This window comes from Poromitra crassiceps (genome assembly GCF_964638095.1).
Source record: "Poromitra crassiceps genome assembly, chromosome: 20".
Taxonomy (NCBI): domain Eukaryota; kingdom Metazoa; phylum Chordata; class Actinopteri; order Beryciformes; family Melamphaidae; genus Poromitra; species Poromitra crassiceps.
In genome coordinates this window covers 10,323,364-10,340,591 of record NC_139637.1, presented here as the reverse complement: position 1 = coordinate 10,340,591, position 17,228 = coordinate 10,323,364, and the positions used below count along the sequence as shown (strand labels likewise).

Below are 17,228 nucleotides of genomic sequence, written 5' to 3'. Positions count from 1 at the left end.
TTAGTTTTGTAACCTGACTTTCAATCATTTATTTGATCATTTTAAAACCTTCGAACACAAATGTGTACTCCAAAGTTAAAATCTGATTTGATTTTTAACTGTTGAAATACAGCTTTTCATTTGTAGATACTTTCGCCATTTGCCTTCCCAGGCTGCAGTGTGTGAAGCCTGTGTAAAATAGAACTGTCCATGTTAATATCTGTCACAGTAACAATAAGCTGTCCCTCCTCCCCCGTGTGTTGTCAATGTATTTCTAAATAAAGCTCTTTCATACAAACGTCTCCTTCCAAGTGTTCTTTTCACATCCAAATGAAGCGCTGGACCAGTCGTTTTATTGTTCGCCAAGGTGTTTTTTTTATTAAGATGAAATATAAAGATTAAATCATATTAAGATGAACTCGCACACAAAGGCAGAAGGTATCAGCGCTCACTCAGGCTCTCAGACTAGGCAGTTTGGTATTGTGGGATAATAACAAAATAAGAAGAAAGACAAGGCTGAATCCCCCCAAAAACAAATCCTAAACGTTCTCTCTCTCCTTGCGGCTTATCTTTGTTCCTAAATCTGGGAGAAGGAACGAGGCAGAATAACCCATTGATACCTGATACGCAGTTTGTGGTCTTAAAGGGATACACACACAAATGCTGCATCAGGTATCAATGGGATAAATGATAAACAGTTAGGTCAAACAAATAGTTTGATCGTCGCACTTTCCATGTTGGTGCCACTGTCCTGCTGCGTAGCTTCTGCAAAGTAACAACGATTTCACCTAGTTCGGAATCTGCTCTGGGGCCGAGCGCGCAACGAGGGTGTTGCCTTTGGTTTGGAAAGAGAAGGAGATGACAGTGAAGGAACAGACGAAGAGGAAGAGACAGGCTGAAGGAGAGGGAGGAGGAGAGCAGAGAGCTGGTTGAGACTCGGCCGCGGCTCTAGTCCAGACTCATGTCCTCGTCGTCCTCCTTCTTGTCTTTAGAGTCTCCTCCCTTGCTGCCCTCCATGGCTTTGGCAAACGCCTCCACATCTGAACCACACACAGAACAAAAGACCATGAAGCAGAGTACGCCATTTTTGGTCAGTTTGCACTTCTTCATTTTAGGGTTAAGGTTAGGGAAAACAGAGTGTGTGTGTGTGTGTGTGTGTGAGTGTATGTGTGTGTGTTCCTCACCTCCTTTGTTGGCAGCATCCACAGCCTCTGCAGGCAAACCAAACTGGCTCATGAGCGGCCCCAGCTGGCCGGACGCCAAGGCACTGCTGAACATGCTCATGGCCTGTGTGAGTGAGAGAGAGTGAGAGAGAGAGTGAGTGAGTGAGTGAGTGAGTGATAGAGAGAGAGAGAGAGAGAGAGAGAGAGAGAGAGAGAGAGAGAGAGAGACGTTCAAAACTCACTCCGTCAATAAGAGCTCCCTCCAGTTCAGAATGCAGTGTTGGAGGCTGTATTGTTTCTTTGTGCTCATGACTTATTATTGATGTCAAATTCTACTAGCCTGGTTCAAAGCATCCTGACCGTGACTCACGTTATGTTTCAAAACTAAACTATCCCTTTAAGAACATGATGTCTGTCATGTGTTTGAACTGTACACTGAGCTGTAAATATCTTCAGGGTTCTATCAAATCTTCTATAGAAATCTTCCACTCTCATCCCGGAGCAGATTTGGGTTAGTGTTCATCATGATCTACAGCTGAGGATGAGGTGAACTTGTCAGATGAGTAAATGACAGCAGACCTAAGACTGCATCATGTGTAATCATGTGTGTTGGAGTAAGATTGTGCATCGTCCCTCCTACAACCTTTCCCCTCTTCTTACATTTCTCACATTTTTAAAGATCTGAAAATGATTAGGTTGATTATACATTAGCCAGAGCAAAGGGAGCAGAGGTGTGTGTGTTCCTCAGTCACACCTGTTGGAAGTGCGGGGAGGTGAATGTGTGTGTGTGTGTGTGTGTGTGTGTTCCTCAGTCACACCTGTTGGAACTGAGGGGAGGTGAGTGTGTGTGTGTGTGTGTGTAGCCACTTCTTAACATGCAGTGGAATCCGTATTATAACCTGCACCTAGCCGGTTGGCCTGCATGTTAAACAACAATTAGCCGGCCTATGCGCACTCCCGCGACTCCGTATCTTATCTACCTCGACCACCGGTATAAGATCCGCTTCCACGCAATCGTGGCTCATGTTTAACAGTGGCAGGTCATTATCCGCATATCCGTAGTGGGCAGGTGTGGCTCTTCGTGACTCACTTCACGTTCACTAGTTTATTAATTAATTAATCGTTCGGGCAATCACTTATATCAACGAGCAAACTCACGGTTTCCTCAAGTGCTGCTGATAAAAATCGCAAGTTTGCTTTGCACATGCGGAGCGCTGATCATGAAGAAACTGCCGCAAGCGTATTGCGAGAATTCTCGCAGCGACAGAGAAGTCCTCTGCAGGTTGTAAAGCTTATTATTATGTCTGTTAATTTAGCCACTAATATCAACATCATTTCAGCATAAATAACCTACTAGAACCTCAATTGATTTGCCATGGAGTATTTAATGGGCAGCTTTCATTTATTTGTCTGAACACTTTATGGAGCGCATCGTCTCAAAGCTCACAACACGCAACAAGGGATTTCGTTCTCAGATGTAGGCTACAGGTAACACAATATTCTTACCTTTTGCCCTTCAGTTGAAAGTAAAGCAAATATTCTCATGTTGTGAAGTAGGCTATAAGTCCGTTCTGAAAGCGAGTTGGATGCCCGCGTGTCAACCAGCTGCAGTCCCTCATCATCGTGTCAATATAGACCGCTTCAGAAAATATATAGGTTATAAAGTTTGACTGACTGCACGTCTCATCTCTGGCTTGTTGCAGGTAGGCAACTTCTTAATTTAGATTTTATTTAATTTCATGTTCTTCGATGCAAAGAGACATTTAATGTAGGCCCGCCAGTGTTCTTTAGGCTTAATTAAACGGGAATATATGACAAACTCAGTTCACAAAGTGTGTGACGAGTTCATTCACTATAATAAAATACATTTGTTGGATAATAGCTTTTGTTTTTTGTGTTTTATTGTTTAATCTTAATGGGTCTGCAAACCCGAACCGAATTAATTAATTAAATAAGGAGCGGTGTGCGTGCAGCTCCTCCCTTTGCGCAGACCGCACCGCAGTGAATAGTTAGAAAATTATTTGGAAATCAAAAAATGATTTAAAATTTAGATTTCGTTTGCTAAGAATTATACAATAATGTGTTATGTATTTATGAAATGATCAGGCTACATCTATCTTTTTTCAATAGGCTACATTTTGACTGGGCCGGTAATTATTCTATAAGGCCGGAATTCTGGAATGTTGCGGCTCAATTGGCCGGCCAGAAAAAATGCTAGTGGAATCCCTGGTTTGGTTACAAATTCGCTAAAGCTGTTTCCTATCACATTTCTTTTTTTCGATAGGCCTACATGCTACCGCGCCCCCCCCCCCCCCCGCCCCCGCCCACTGGCAGAAAAAACGGCTCATATCCAGTTGTTTCTTAACAAAGACCCCTCATGTTTAGAAAGGCAAAACCTGAAAATATCCTGCTCTGTCTAGCCTGACATGATCCAGATAACATGTTTAAAAGGCACTTGAGTGTGTGTGTGTGTGTGTTCCTCAGTCACACCTGTTGGAACTGAGGGGAGGTGAGTGTGTGTGTGTGTGTGTGTGTGTGTGTGTGTGTCTCAGTCACACCTGTTGGAACTGAGGGGAGGTGAGTGTGTGTGTGTGTGTGTGTGTGTGTGTGTCTCAGTCACACCTGTTGGAACTGTGGGGAGGTGAGTGTGTGTGTGTGTGTGCTCCTCAGTCACACCTGTTGGAACTGTGGGGAGGTGAGTGTGTGTGTGTGTGTGTGTGTGTGTGTGTGTGTGTCTCAGTCACACCTGGGGCCTGTACTACAAAGCAAGATTAGTGGTTTAGCGAGGTAACTTCAGGTTTAAACCTGGTTTGGCCGTACTACAAAGCAAGTTAACTTCTTACCGACATATATTTCCATAGCAACTTATGCTTCACACTTAACCTGGTCCGCAGCAGGTTAAGTTTTAAGGATAAGATTAGACCTTAAATACACCGCCCACGAACCAATCAAATCAGCAGTTTGGAAAAATGGCCAAGCCCTTTCTGGATGAGTTTCCCATCTAGGAAGGAGCACGAATTGTAATGTTGAATGAGTAATGTTAATCAATGTTAATGTTAATCAAGGACTAAAGCCTTGCACTTGTTGGCTATTTTAACTCATTGAGTGCCATGGACGAACATGTTTGTCATTTGGTTTAGTAACGTAGAGTGCCAAGGACGAACATGTTCGTCAATTGCGTTTTTTGACGGGGGGGGGGGGGGGGGGTCCATCGAAGCCAGATCTATGTCCTGTAAAATTTTGGGACATGTTGAATGTCTATAACCTATTTTACCGAGCCATTAGGTGGCGACAGTGCTCTCCAGATGACAGAAGTGTCAGGAATACAGCCTGACAAAGCCGTGATCAAAGACAAACCGCGCTCATGCTGCAGCCCAGAGCCATCATGTAGATGGCTCTGGGCTGCTTGCCAACAGCAATCAATCCGCGCACACAACTGCAGCTCCTCTGCCTGTCTGTCTGTCTGCATATAGTTTCTCAACACATTACCCACCAGAAAGGCAGCACCCAACGCCGAAGGGCCAAACCTTACCTGCAGTCGCGTTGGGCATTTCCTTGTTGCTGCTGTGAGCTGCCAGGAGCCGCGCGGCGCAAAAACAGAGGCTCCGAATAGACTTTGTGTGTGTGGGGAGGAGTTTGCAGCTGACTCGGGGAGAGGCGGGGACAGGGGGGTGGGGCACGCATGCACCACAGAACTAAACCAGGTCACATCATCAGAAAATATTAGCTAGAGTCAGTGAATGTGCTTGAAATAATGCATTTCACAAAAGGCTGAATATCTCAGCTTCCTGATAGAAAAGCATATTTTTGCTGTTTTTGACCTATCTTCTCCGGCTGATAACTAAAGAACGGAAAATGGTATCAATAAACTTTTTTTTGCTGATGATACAATAGAGTCTCCTTGTTCTTTTTGCGTGTTCGGTGTTTACATAGTAATATCACACAATATTCTGTGGGCCTCGAGAAATCACTGAAAACGCTCTGAAACTCTGGCACTGGGAGCGTCCGTTCTCCAAAAGTGGCTGGCACTCAATGAGTTAATTAAGCCCTACTTACCACTTTGGAATATGTTTTTATATATTCATTTTTGTGCTTTTAAGTAGCCTAGATACGTTGTTTGATCCCGCTGATCGATTGCAGCTGAATAGTGAGTGGAGAAATATCACTAAACCGGCATAAAAAGGTTACATAAACGTCTCCAAAGCGCATGGTGCCGTGTGCGCAACGGAGCTGAGACTGACGTTGGGTTGGAATTTAAATAGTCATAGCTTACATGCTGGAATAGCCTACTACATCTAAGCAATTTAATATGGGATCACCTGCACACAGGCGATCCCATATTAAGATGATTCATATCTAGGCTACTCCTGCATTTTGCAGCTGCAACTCTGTTGCTTTTGGCCTGTATGATTCGATTGAACTTCATATTTCCAGCATCATTATATGAAATATGGAGATATGCGACTCTGCTGACAATATGTGACCACAAAATAGGCTATTTTTTATAAATGAAATCTATGCCCGCACGTACCGTGTCGATTCAGTTCAGAAGCATTTATTTTATTTTATTATCATTCTTTTTTTATTGATTAGCCTATAGGAATTATTCAATCAGTGCGACTAAACACATTGATTTTATTTTATTTTATTTTATGGTTACAAATTGAAATACAATATACTGAACAAAGTACAGACACGGATCATTATTATTCATTGAGCCTAAATGGTCTATAGCTACATACGGATTTTGGACTGAGATAGATTATACATTGCTTCCACAAAAGACTGTAGATAGAGAGCTGTAGATAGCCTACGAAACCGCTCTTCAAAGAAATTACTGGTGTGGATAAAAGTGGTCACTTTAGACAGTCATTCGGGAACAGTAATAATATCCAACGCAGATTTGCATTTGCGGTTTCATTCAATGAGGAAATAGGCGTGTCTTGCGCTGTAGGAGTTGGAGCAGTCCATATTGCACTCTGATTGGCAGTTGTTAAAAACCACGCCTCTTTTGCGGGCACGAGCTCCAGTGCACGGGCATTTTTATGTGCACGAGCTGAGAGCTTGATTAGAAAAACCTGGTTCGAGTTAACGAGTGGCAATCGACGTTCGTAGTACAAGTTAACTACAATCGAGCTGATCTGGTTTAGACAAACCAGATCAAGGGACAGATCCTGGATCTTCTTATACAACATTCGTAGTACAGGCCCCTGTTGGAACTGAGGGGAGGTGAGTGTGTGTGTGTGCTCCTCAGTCACACCTGTTGGAACTGTGGGGAGGTGAGTGTGTGTGTGTGTGTGTGTGTGTGTGTGTGTGTGTGTCTCTCAGTCACACCTGTTGGAACTGAGGGGAGGTGAGTGTGTGTGTGTGTGTGTGTGTGTTCCTCAGTCACACCTGTTGGAACTGAGGGGAGGTGAGTGTGTGTGTGTGTGTCTCAGTCACACCTGTTGGAACTGAGGGGAGGTGAGTGTGTGTGTGTGTGTCTCAGTCACACCTGTTGGAACTGAGGGGAGGTGTGTGTGTGTGTGTGTGTGTGTTCCTCAGTCACACCTGTTGGAACTGAGGGGAGGTGAGTGTGTGTGTGTGTGTGTGTGTGTGTGTGTCTCAGTCACACCTGTTGGAACTGAGGGGAGGTGAGTGTGTTCTGGATCTCGTCAGCGCTCTGTGGTAAGCTCTCTCCGCTGGGCAGGAAGGGCAGCAGTCTCTGCTGCACCTCGGCGTTGGACAGGATGGGAGCCATGATCTCCGGGGTGCACACAGTGGACAGGTCCACTGGAAGAAGACCCAGACAATCAACTCATCAATCACAACACAGACTTGGATTGATACAATGGTATACAGTATCTAATAATAACAACAACTATAATAATAATACATTTTATTTTAAAAACATAGACAGACAAATAAAATAGCAAGCATAGATAAAACATAAGAAGAAGCAAAGATGAGAAAACCGGTGTGGGAGGGCGACAGTGATTACAGTGAGTAGGGCCAGTTTGAACAGGTGGGATTTGAATGTGGTTCTGGTGTCAGACTGTCTGATGTGTGGAGGGAGGGAGTTCCAGAGCCAAGGAGCGCTGCAGCTGAACCTTCATGTGTTTCTAGATTGCCATCATCATCCCAAGATTCATTCAGTCATCTCTTTCTCTCCCCCCTCCCTGCTCCTCACCTCCTGAGCAGCAGCCTCTCTCCCCCCCTGCTCCTCACCTCCTGAGCAGCAGCCTCTCTCCCCCCCTGCTCCTCACCTCCTGAGCAGCAGCCTCTCTCCCTCCCTGCTCCTCACCTCCTGAGCAGCAGCCTCTCTCCCCCCTGCTCCTCACCTCCTGTCCCCTGAGCAGCAGCCTCTCTCCCCTCCCTGCTCCTCACCTCCTGTCCCCTGAGCAGCAGCCTCTCTCCCTCCCTGCTCCTCACCTCCTGTCCCCTGAGCAGCAGCCTCTCTCCCTCCCTGCTCCTCACCTCCTGTCCCCTGAGCAGCAGCCTCTCTCCCTCCCTGCTCCTCACCTCCTGACCCCTGAGCAGCAGCCTCTCTCCCTCCCTGCTCCTCACCTCCTGTCCCCTGAGCAGCAGCCTCTCTCCCCTCCCTGCTCCTCATCTCCTGTCCCCTGACCAGCAGCCTCTCTCCCCCCCTGCTCCTCACCTCCTGTCCCCTGAGCAGCAGCCTCTCTCCCTCCCTGCTCCTCACCTCCTGACCCCTGAGCAGCAGCCTCTCTCCCCTTCCTGCTCCTCACCTCCTGTCCCCTGAGCAGCAGCCTCTCTCCCTCCCTGCTCCTCACCTCCTGTCCCCTGAGCAGCAGCCTCTCTCCCTCCCTGCTCCTCACCTCCTGACCCCTGAGCAGCAGCCTCTCTCCCTCCCTGCTCCTCACCTCCTGAGCAGCAGCCTCTCTCCCTCCCTGCTCCTCACCTCCTGACCCCTGAGCAGCAGCCTCTCTCCCTCTCTGCTCACCTCCTGACCCCTGAGCAGCAGCCTCTCTCCCTCCCTGCTCCTCACCTCCTGTCCCCTGAGCAGCAGCCTCTCTCCCCTCCCTGCTCCTCACCTCCTGAGCAGCAGCCTCTCTCCCTCCCTGCTCCTCACCTCCTGTCCCCTGAGCAGCAGCCTCTCTCCCCTCCCTGCTCCTCACCTCCTGTCCCCTGAGCAGCAGCCTCTCTCCCCTCCCTGCTCCTCACCTCCTGTCCCCTGAGCAGCAGCGTCTCTCCCTCCCTGCTCCTCACCTCCTGACCCCTGAGCAGCAGCCATTGCCGGGACGTTCATGGTGGCCAGGATGCTCTGCAGGTCGCTGAGCTGGATGGGCTGGTTGGGGGCGGGGCTTCCTACAGAGGCCGGGGCCAGCGGGGTCTGGGCTGAGGCTGGGGACAAGGACAGTAGACATTTATATGATCATTGCATGTATCAGAATCAGAATCAGAAGAGTCTTTCTGATTCTGATTCTGATTCTGATACATGCAGAGTATACACACTAGGCATTAGGACCCAGGGGCCAGTGAAACTCACAGGAGGTCAGTTTCCCCCCTGGGAGTCTTTCTACATCACAGCAAGAAGAACCCTTCCAACAACACTACACATAACACAATATTTAACCAACAGTATAATTTAGCTTAATATGGCTCTAAATCAAGAAACAAAGTTGTTCTCAATTTTAGAATGAATAGTTCTAATGGACAGAGCATCTATCTAAAACAGGGATGTCGTTTTGGAATATATATAAAAAAAAAATATATATATATATATATATATATTATTATTAAATGTGCACCCCATTATCATGAACTACGTGTGGCTAATAAGCAAGCTAAGAGTTCATTCACAAGTTAATTAACCTGCACTACAAGGAAGTATGTCAGTTGGTCATCAGGTGTAAACAAAGCCGCCATGATGCCACGCTGGAATTGAATCGCGCATTCGGCTACCTACCAAAAAACAAAGGAATCAACAAGATGCTGTCGAAAAGGAGAAAGGTTGACACGGAATGCAGACAGTTTCAAGAGAAATGGAAAGAGCAGTATTTCTTTTGTGAAGTAAATGGGTAAATGAGTCGAATTGATTTTAGTAAAAAAAAAATCCGGCCCCCATGAGGTCTCAGTTGAACAAATCCGGCCCTCTACCTAATATGAGTCTGACACCCCTGATCTAAAATATGGTTTCTGCACAAAGTGGGTTGATTAGCGGTGAAGCCATCCTGTATAGACACATAATGCTAAAGCGATGTCTGGCAGTAACAGTGTTGTCCGTCATGTACCTGGTGTAGAAGGAGCCACTCCTGTAGGGGAGGCAGCCGAGGCAGCGGGCGTCACCGGGGTGGTGGGGGCCTGGGTGGAGCTCAGTCTGGGGGTGCTGCCCGACGAGGGCGTGGCTGCTGCCGATTGGCTACGAGAGCTACGAGAAGAGAGGGCGGGTTTCAAGGGGGGGGGGGGGTAAAAGAGAGAGAGAGGAGAGAGAAGAGGAAAGGAGATAAGAAAGAAGAGGAGAGACGGAGACATTATCGTTAAAACTCTACTTAAAAGTCCCCCTTTACACGAGGACAGTTTCTGGAAGAAACTACACAATAGCGTTTCCTTCACACCTTTTCCTTCACACCTTCTCCCTGTTTACATGAGCGCTGTTGAATTTTTAAAACGCCGTAATGTACATGCCAGGTCGCTAGGTGGCAGTGTGATCACCTTATTCTTTGCCCATACAAGGACGCTTCTGCATGACGTCATTTCGTAATCGTCTTTCCTGTTTTAAACACGGAAGTAGAGTACGCCTACCGCAGTCATTTAGACTGGCCAAAAAGCTGTTTTCAAAGCTTAAAAAAAAAAAAAAAAAAAAAAAAAACCCAAACTGTTTTAAAGTTTTAATATTTGTCGGGTGAGAATGTAACATATATGTGACCAGTTTATCAGAATAACGCCTATTGGAAATCTTTAACGAGCAGCGAGGACCGGGAGCGCTGGCTGTGCGGACACTGGTCGGACTAGCTATCTGTCAAACCCCACTGTAGGCTACTACTGGCAGTGAGAAAACACTGTCGACGTGCTTTTGTAACTAACGTTAAATGCCGACCGGGTAACAGCCATCGGCTCCTCGCAGCAGTAACGTTATGAACATGCCACTGAAGTTGGCCGCAGTGTAGCTTAATTCTGAATGTTGCCAAACATTGTTGCCATTCATACTGACGTTTTATTTTGAAAATGGTTGCCAACTCGTGCATGGCTATGGCGTAATCGTGTGTGCAGGCACGTCAGAGTTCCTGAAATGAGCCGTGTCAAAGCGATTACATGGAGCGCTCAGCGGGAAGCGTCACCAAGAATTCCACTCTGGAAGGTGGTTTCAAAATGTGTCGTCTCCTAAGCCCAAATTCGCCGTCGCCGTCTAAAAGGGAGGCACTAACGATACAATAATTCCCCGTCACCATAGGAAACCATCCTCGTGTAAAGGGCCCCTTAGTTAGTCAGAAATGCTGTCATTAAGGAGAGTGCTGCTGCTGCTGCTGTGTGTCTGACCTGGAGGAGGAGCTGCTGGTGGCTGGTCCTCCGCTGCCCAGCAGACTGGCCAGTCCTGGACCTGCTAGAGCTCCCAGACCTCCTGGAGACAAAACACACTCAACTCAACTCACTTCTCCTTCATGACTTGTCCTACAGTGACAGCAGTGTGACCAGTGGGAAACCAAACTGGTGATCGGGGACAAATATATAATAAGTCTCTACACTGCACTCAGGCTAGCTGTCTATCCGAGTGTTGGGCAGTTTTACACATCTGATTAAAAAAATGGCAAGGTGCCGTTTACAAATTCTGTTACTAACACAGGCGAGTTTGGAGCAAATTTTGGAATATTAAGTTTGACTTTCACAACATCGCCATCATGTGCACATTAGACACAGCTTTATTTGGATCCATTTCTAACTTGTGATTTTGTGGCAGCGCAGCAAAGGTAAGCCCATGTTTCTACACTTGCCTGCGCCGCGTGTGCGATTGTGTCCACCCCATCCCACATGGGTGGAGGCGGAGCATGCTCAGCAGAGTGAACAGGGCAGCTGCCTGGTACGTATGAGAAACACTGCAAGGCTTATGACAGCATGCCTTGTCCTTCCAGAGCCGTGTATATAGAAGAGTCACGATATCTCCCTTCACTCCAATGGACCAGTTTTTTTTACTCTTAAGAGATCCCGGAAGTAAGGTTTTGAATTAAGCAGCACTGTCGAGTCGCAGCAAACAGTCTGTGATGTACTTTGAAAGGGTCCGGTGTTTAAAGAATCAAATTGTATATAGGTTGAGGCCACGTCTCGTCATAGACGCTGGGTTAGCTGGCTCAGCCTTGCTGGGGGCGGGGTCAGGGTGGGGTAAATTCCCCCGTTCTATCATTCAGCAAAGTTAGAATTGAGCTAATAGCCCAGCCCAGGCAGAGACGATCGGGGATTTAACCACCGCAGTAAACGCACATCTGAGCAGACGTCTTGTGTTCTGCTCTAGAACCCACAAACATGTAGTTTAGAGCCGGAGCACCGTCTTTTGGTGAGTCAGCCCATGAGATATATGGAGATATATGGGCGGTTTTACCCCACTCGCGCGCCAGCCGTTTAACATTTTGTGGGCGTTCCCAGACATGCCTCTATTATCAGCATAGATAAAAAAATAAAGAAAAAAGAAATAAAATAGATAAATCAGCATTCAGACGTAGCACGAGCCTCCTTCCTGGCTATTCATTGGCTACTGAGTCACGCATTTTGGACCTCCACTGACGCCACTCTCATAGTAGATTGCTCTGCGTCCTTCATGTAATACTATGGTGGGAGTTAAGAGCTACGTTCTGTCAGTGTTACTCACCCAGCCCGCCCAGCCCCGTCGGTCCGATCAGCTGCATCAGCTGGTTATGGCTCATATTTCCCAGCAGGCTTTGCAGGCCCCCCTCTCCTCCGAGGGCAGAGAGCTCGTGGCTGCCGCTGCCTCCGCTGCCGGGCGCCCCGGGGATGGGAGGGTTGTTCAGGTACTCATTCACCTTACGGCAGTGCTCCTCGTCCTTGTCGGTCTTGGGCTCCTGATGGGGGAGGAGGGACAAGGTCAGGTGACACTAAGGTCCTGATGGGGGAGTAGGGACAAGGTCAGGTGACACTAAGGTCCTGATGGGGGAGTAAGGACAAGGTCAGGTGACACTAAGGTCCTGATGGGGGAGGAGGGACAAGGTCAGGTGACACTAAGGTCCTGATGGGGGAGTAGGGACAAGGTCAGGTGACACTAAGGTCCTGATGGGGGAGTAGGGACAAGGTCAGGTGACACTAAGGTCCCAAATCCCCACAAACCACCAAGCACCACATGCTGGTAAAAAAAACTGTCTTTGGTCAATACTGCTCTACACAAAGAAGCAGCATCTAAACTCCTGTTTTTCTACTGATTGGCTGGTTAACTAGCCTAATGTTATGTGAAACCTAATGGCTTCCGCCCCATGTGGTGACATATAGCCAGTATGAGGCTGCCCAAAGATAAAAGATCAAGATGAAGATCAACACACAAAAGATCCATTGTATAATTATTTACTGAGCAATTGTATGAAAAATATGTATGAATTATGATGGCTTCTAAGAATTATTAAGCCCAATTTATGCTTTGTCTGCCGACACTTTTGAAACGGTCGCCGACAGAAATGAGGACTTGAGTCGACACTTTCAAGTGTCGGCGAGCAGCAGTGTCTGCTACCTGGTGAAATGTCTAGTGTCGCTGACTACGTCACGATGTGTCGCGCAAGTCTGATTGGCTATATAGACGGCACGCGCTTGACTGCCTTGTTTTGGTTTTCACTCGATTGAAATTAATGAACGAGTCCCCGCTATTTTTATCAGCCTGTCCTTGATGTATGGCTTTGTGAAAATCACAAAGAACATCGTGACCAATTTCCCAGAGAGAGAGGAGGTGAGTCGTGTGGTTGTGTGTCGTTTATATGCGGCTGCAGCCAAGTACGTTACATCTTGCCTCCGAGGTGGTTTCACTGTGCGTTCCATTCCCTCTCTTCTCTTGGCTGTCTGCTTATAGCGTTCGAGTGTCACGTGACCGTTGAACCGAGGCGAACGTCCTCTGAAGTATAAATGCAACACCATGAGCGACACTTTCTTTTTCGTCTGCGACCATGTGCTGAGCGACACTTTCTAATAAGTATAAATTAAGCTTTAGTGTTATAATAGTAATCGAAGCATGGGATGACAACAAATTAAAAGTAAAAATTCCAATGGTTATTCATTCTTACTTTTAATAAAACATAAAAAATATCCTTCCAGATGAGGAAAGGGAAAAGGACCAATCTATTTGTGAGAGAAAATATTAAATGTATCATAAATGTAATATTCCCTCCTCCTTCCGCTCATCTTTCTTATAGCTTCCCGCTTTTATTTCCCCCATCTTTATCCCTGCAGTGAACATCTATCCATGTGCCTGAATACAGATCTCCTGGTGTATTTCTTCCTCTCTAAATCCCTCGTCTTCCTCTCACCTGTATCCAGAAGAACAGCCTCTTGGATCCAGCCTTGAACTTCAGCACATAGACGCGTCCGGTGGTGCACTGGCTCACCCTCTTAAACTCACAGTCATCAGGGAAGATAATCAGGTCCTAGAACACAATATAACACATCAACACGGGAGGGGGGGGGGCGGGTTCTCCCACAGACAAGGAACACTAGGACAGGGTCGGGCTGAAATGTGTCAGCACGGTTCCTCTGAAAGGATAAAGAATACAATCAGAAGAATAAAATCAGAATACAACAAAGTAGTAATTGAAAGAATGCCGCCCCCGGGCCCCGCTCATACCTTAAGTTTTCCCTTAAAAGTATAATTTAAGACATGTTTGAGGATTGGAGTAGATTCCTTCAATCTGATCAAACCAGTTGTCACCATAATGTTAACCAAAGACTCTCCATATGCATGATGAAGTGTAGCGATGGAGTTGTTTACACGCCATTATATATTTAAGCAATATAGCACGAGAGCAAGTGTGTTGTGGAGAATATATCCCGCTGATAAGCTGTTATCCCACGAGGCCGCAGGCCGAGTGGGATAACAGCTTATCAGCGGGATATATTCCACAACACCACGCAGCTCGAGTGCTATATTGCTTTTATAAAACGGTTTCCAAGTATAATAATATAATAATAATAATACTATAAGTCCGACTGGCATTGTATTCTGATAGAGTCAGTTGAAACACTACTGTAAGGCGGGACCTCTAGCAAGAAGATAGACGTGCGGGTGATTTGATTGGATCATTCTGGAGACTGAAGTCGACATTGGCCAATCCTGGCGCTTGCTGAGAAGCTGAGAGCGTTTTGCAAAGCCCGACACCAGAGCCGTATGCTGACACCAAGTGACGTTACGTCTTATTTAGAAATGCGGGGTTAAGAGTGAGGGCGCGCGAGAGAGGGGTTAAGACATTAGCCCGCGTCTATTCTTGTACAAAACATCATTTTCTGCGAAGTATTAGTAAAGTTATAAGCGAAGATCGATTCACAAGGATCTGACAGCTGTCTCCGCCATTTGTTTTTTTTTAAACCAAAGGCTTTTAGTAAGAGAGTTGCCATGGCAACCAATAACCGAGTCCAATAACCCATGGCCATGGGTTATTGGACTCGGTTATTGGATTTATACAATGGCTGTGAACCAATCAGATTGCTTGATTTGAGAGAGCCGTTTTATAATGACTTAATTAACTGATTTACTCACTTATTGCTTAATTGTTCCTCTCTGGATTGAATTCAACACAATCATATGATTTTTTTATATGTATACATAAAACAAATCCATAAATCTGTGGGTAGACCATAGTCATATCGTTGGTGTCCGATAATTTGCTTTTCTGGAACGAAGAAAACCGAATGTTTCAGAATACTTGAGTTTATTCAATTGGGTTTTAAAAGGGTTTCAAAAGCCCAAGTAGTTGCAGGATTGTCTCATGCCATAGAGATCCATGTAATCCTTCAAGTGAAGGTAAAACACCAGGTTTCCTCCACAGGGCAGAAGTGGCGATGCGTGATGCCAGAGGAATAGTTGTTCACTCACATCATCCACGTTGCCGGAGGTCCTGTCCTTCCAGCAGAAGTGGATGAGGGAGTCGTCAGACTGCTGGATGTACACCGTGCCTTTGCGTTTGTCCGGGGTCACCGTGCTGCCCTTCAGGGTCATCTTCCCGGCACGGAACTCCACCAGGTATTTACTGGAGGTTCCCCGGGAGCCGGACACCAAGCTGGGGAACAGAGCGCCTGAAGACATCCTGAGTCTCTGGGTTGACAGGTAGGTAAGACTGGAGGGGGAAACAACAAGTGTGGGGGCGGGGTCAAGTTAACAAGAGAGGTATTTAAAGGTATTTTTACTGTGCGGTATGATCATCACATGTTGGCTACTAGGGGACAAAACAAGTTAGGCAATACCCCAACAAGCAGGGCAAAGTAGTCTGAATGAATAATGTAATTTCTAATATGCCAACAGCAGGACGAATACAATATAAGGCTACAATATATATATATATATATATATATATATATATATATATATATATATATATATATATATATATATATGGTATATATATATCGGTGTGTGTCCTTCCAGGCTAATGTTATAAAAGTGTTGCGGCATCACATCGCGAGTCTGATTGTTGCTAAAACTTTCAAGCGCAGGCTTCTCTAGCTAAGCTAAGCTAAGCTAAGCTAACCTGGTTCTACGGAGTGTTGGCTGTGTCATGCTGGTTGACAAGCTAACGTTAGCCCATGACTTGGCCAAACACTGACAAAACAGTGAAGGGCAAACCGTAGATACTAGAGTCGCTGAGAACAACAAAGAACAGCTCTGTCAACAGCTTTTCAAGCAACTTTCTGACAATTTGGTGTATTTATTCTGATTAAAATACCTGAAGTTGTGTAGTTGCCGAGTTAAGAAGTTCTTTCTTCTTCACGTCGCTTGCTAACGTAAACTGACTTCCGTTGATTTCCCCAAAGAACTTTTATGGAAAGAAATGACAGCTCCATATTGCCCCATTGCAACATCAGCGCCCAGCAGCCTCCGCCATTTTTTATTTTTGGAAGCGTGACAGCGCCAAAAGAACCTCGCACAGGCTCGCAGTGGTCAGCTGCGGTAGCGCGGGCCCCTATAATCAGCCTCTCTAAACAGTAACTCAACGGGAGAACACTCTAAACTTTGGGGATTCACATCTTTTCCGGGCGTACTGCAAATCTTGATTGAAGTGGTGTAGTGCAGGGATGTAAAACAACAACCATATTGTGGAAACTAAGCAAAATTTTTCGTTTTCTTTGTTTAGTTTTTTCAAGATAAATACCTAATGAAAAGGACCCGAGGTTCAACTCCCGTTGAGTTACTGTTTAGAGAGGCTGATTATAGGGGCCAGCGCTACCGCAGCTGACCACTGCGAGGCGCATTCTGTTTCCAAAAATGGCCGGAATGTCGTCTCTTTCCTTCCACGCTCTTTGATTTCCCCCCCCCTTCTTCTTCTTCTTCTACTAGTGCTATATGGCGGTTGGCAAACAACTTATGGTGCATTACCGCCACCTTCTGAAATGGAGTGTGGATCAGAATGGACTTCTAAAACACTACACTATCCTCATTCCTGACTATATTCTAGTCCAGTTTCCTCTAGAAAAATTCAACTGCAATATTTCTTTTAAATCCAGCTTCATACGATTGCTCTCCAATCTGTTGTTGAGGATCTGTCTTTCCTGTTGGTAGTATGGACAATCAATCATTACATGTTCTACGGTTCCCTGCCTATCGCAATATTCACACCTACCAGTCTCATGCTTTCCCATGATCTTAAGTGTACTGTTAAGCCCAGTGTGTCCAAATCTCATCCTTGATATGATATCTTCATCTTTTTTTTTTTTTCTGCTCATGCTTCTCATTCTTCCTACTGTCTTTTGGATATTGTAATAATATTTTCCCCCTTCTTCTTCTTCGTTGGTTGTTGTTAATGTCGGGTGCGCGCGTGCTGTCACCGGGAGCGAGCAGTTGGAGAGGAGGGTTTTTGCTTTGCTGCTCGCGTCGCGACCACTAGCTGTACTACGAGCGGATTGACATCTCCCGTCTCCCCCCTGCCTGCCTGCACAGCGTTAGCTGGTTAG

The 17,228-nt window shown here is 46.2% G+C and overlaps 1 protein-coding gene across 4 annotated transcripts; it reads right to left on the bottom strand.

The window, feature by feature from the left end:
- Positions 1-337: 337 nt before the first annotated feature.
- On the bottom strand, positions 338-16,082 carry adrm1 (ADRM1 26S proteasome ubiquitin receptor). 4 transcript variants are annotated; one of them, XM_083657158.1, is made up of 10 exons: positions 16,004-16,082; positions 15,157-15,397; positions 13,598-13,714; positions 11,944-12,154; positions 10,623-10,704; positions 9,377-9,513; positions 8,307-8,486; positions 6,757-6,914; positions 1,164-1,266; positions 338-1,019 (listed from the first exon to the last, which is right to left on the bottom strand). In XM_083657158.1, the coding sequence occupies exons 2-10, from the start codon at positions 15,364-15,366 to the stop codon at positions 928-930; spliced, it is 1,290 nt and encodes a 429-aa protein (XP_083513284.1). In that variant the 5' UTR covers positions 15,367-15,397; positions 16,004-16,082; the 3' UTR covers positions 338-927. The 4 variants fall into 4 exon arrangements, with proteins under 4 accessions (XP_083513284.1, XP_083513286.1, XP_083513285.1 ...); XM_083657160.1 differs by having other exon boundaries at positions 8,352-8,486; XM_083657159.1 differs by having other exon boundaries at positions 10,623-10,701.
- Between the last annotated feature and the right edge of the window lie 1,146 nt (positions 16,083-17,228).

What these genes read in the sequence shown, in the direction of transcription:
- adrm1 (XM_083657158.1), bottom strand. Translation starts at nt 15,366, where the DNA reads ATGTCTTCAGGCGCTCTGTTCCCCAGCTTGGTGTCCGGCTCCCGGGGA. An exon ending in GGCTGTTCTTCTGGATACAG is followed by an intron (nt 12,155 to 13,597) that starts GTGAGAGGAAGA and finishes CTCCCCCATCAG; the next exon opens with GAGCCCAAGACCGACAAGGA. An exon ending in TGCTGCTCAGGGGACAGGAG is followed by an intron (nt 6,915 to 8,306) that starts GTGAGGAGCAGG and finishes GTCTTCTTCCAG; the next exon opens with TGGACCTGTCCACTGTGTGC.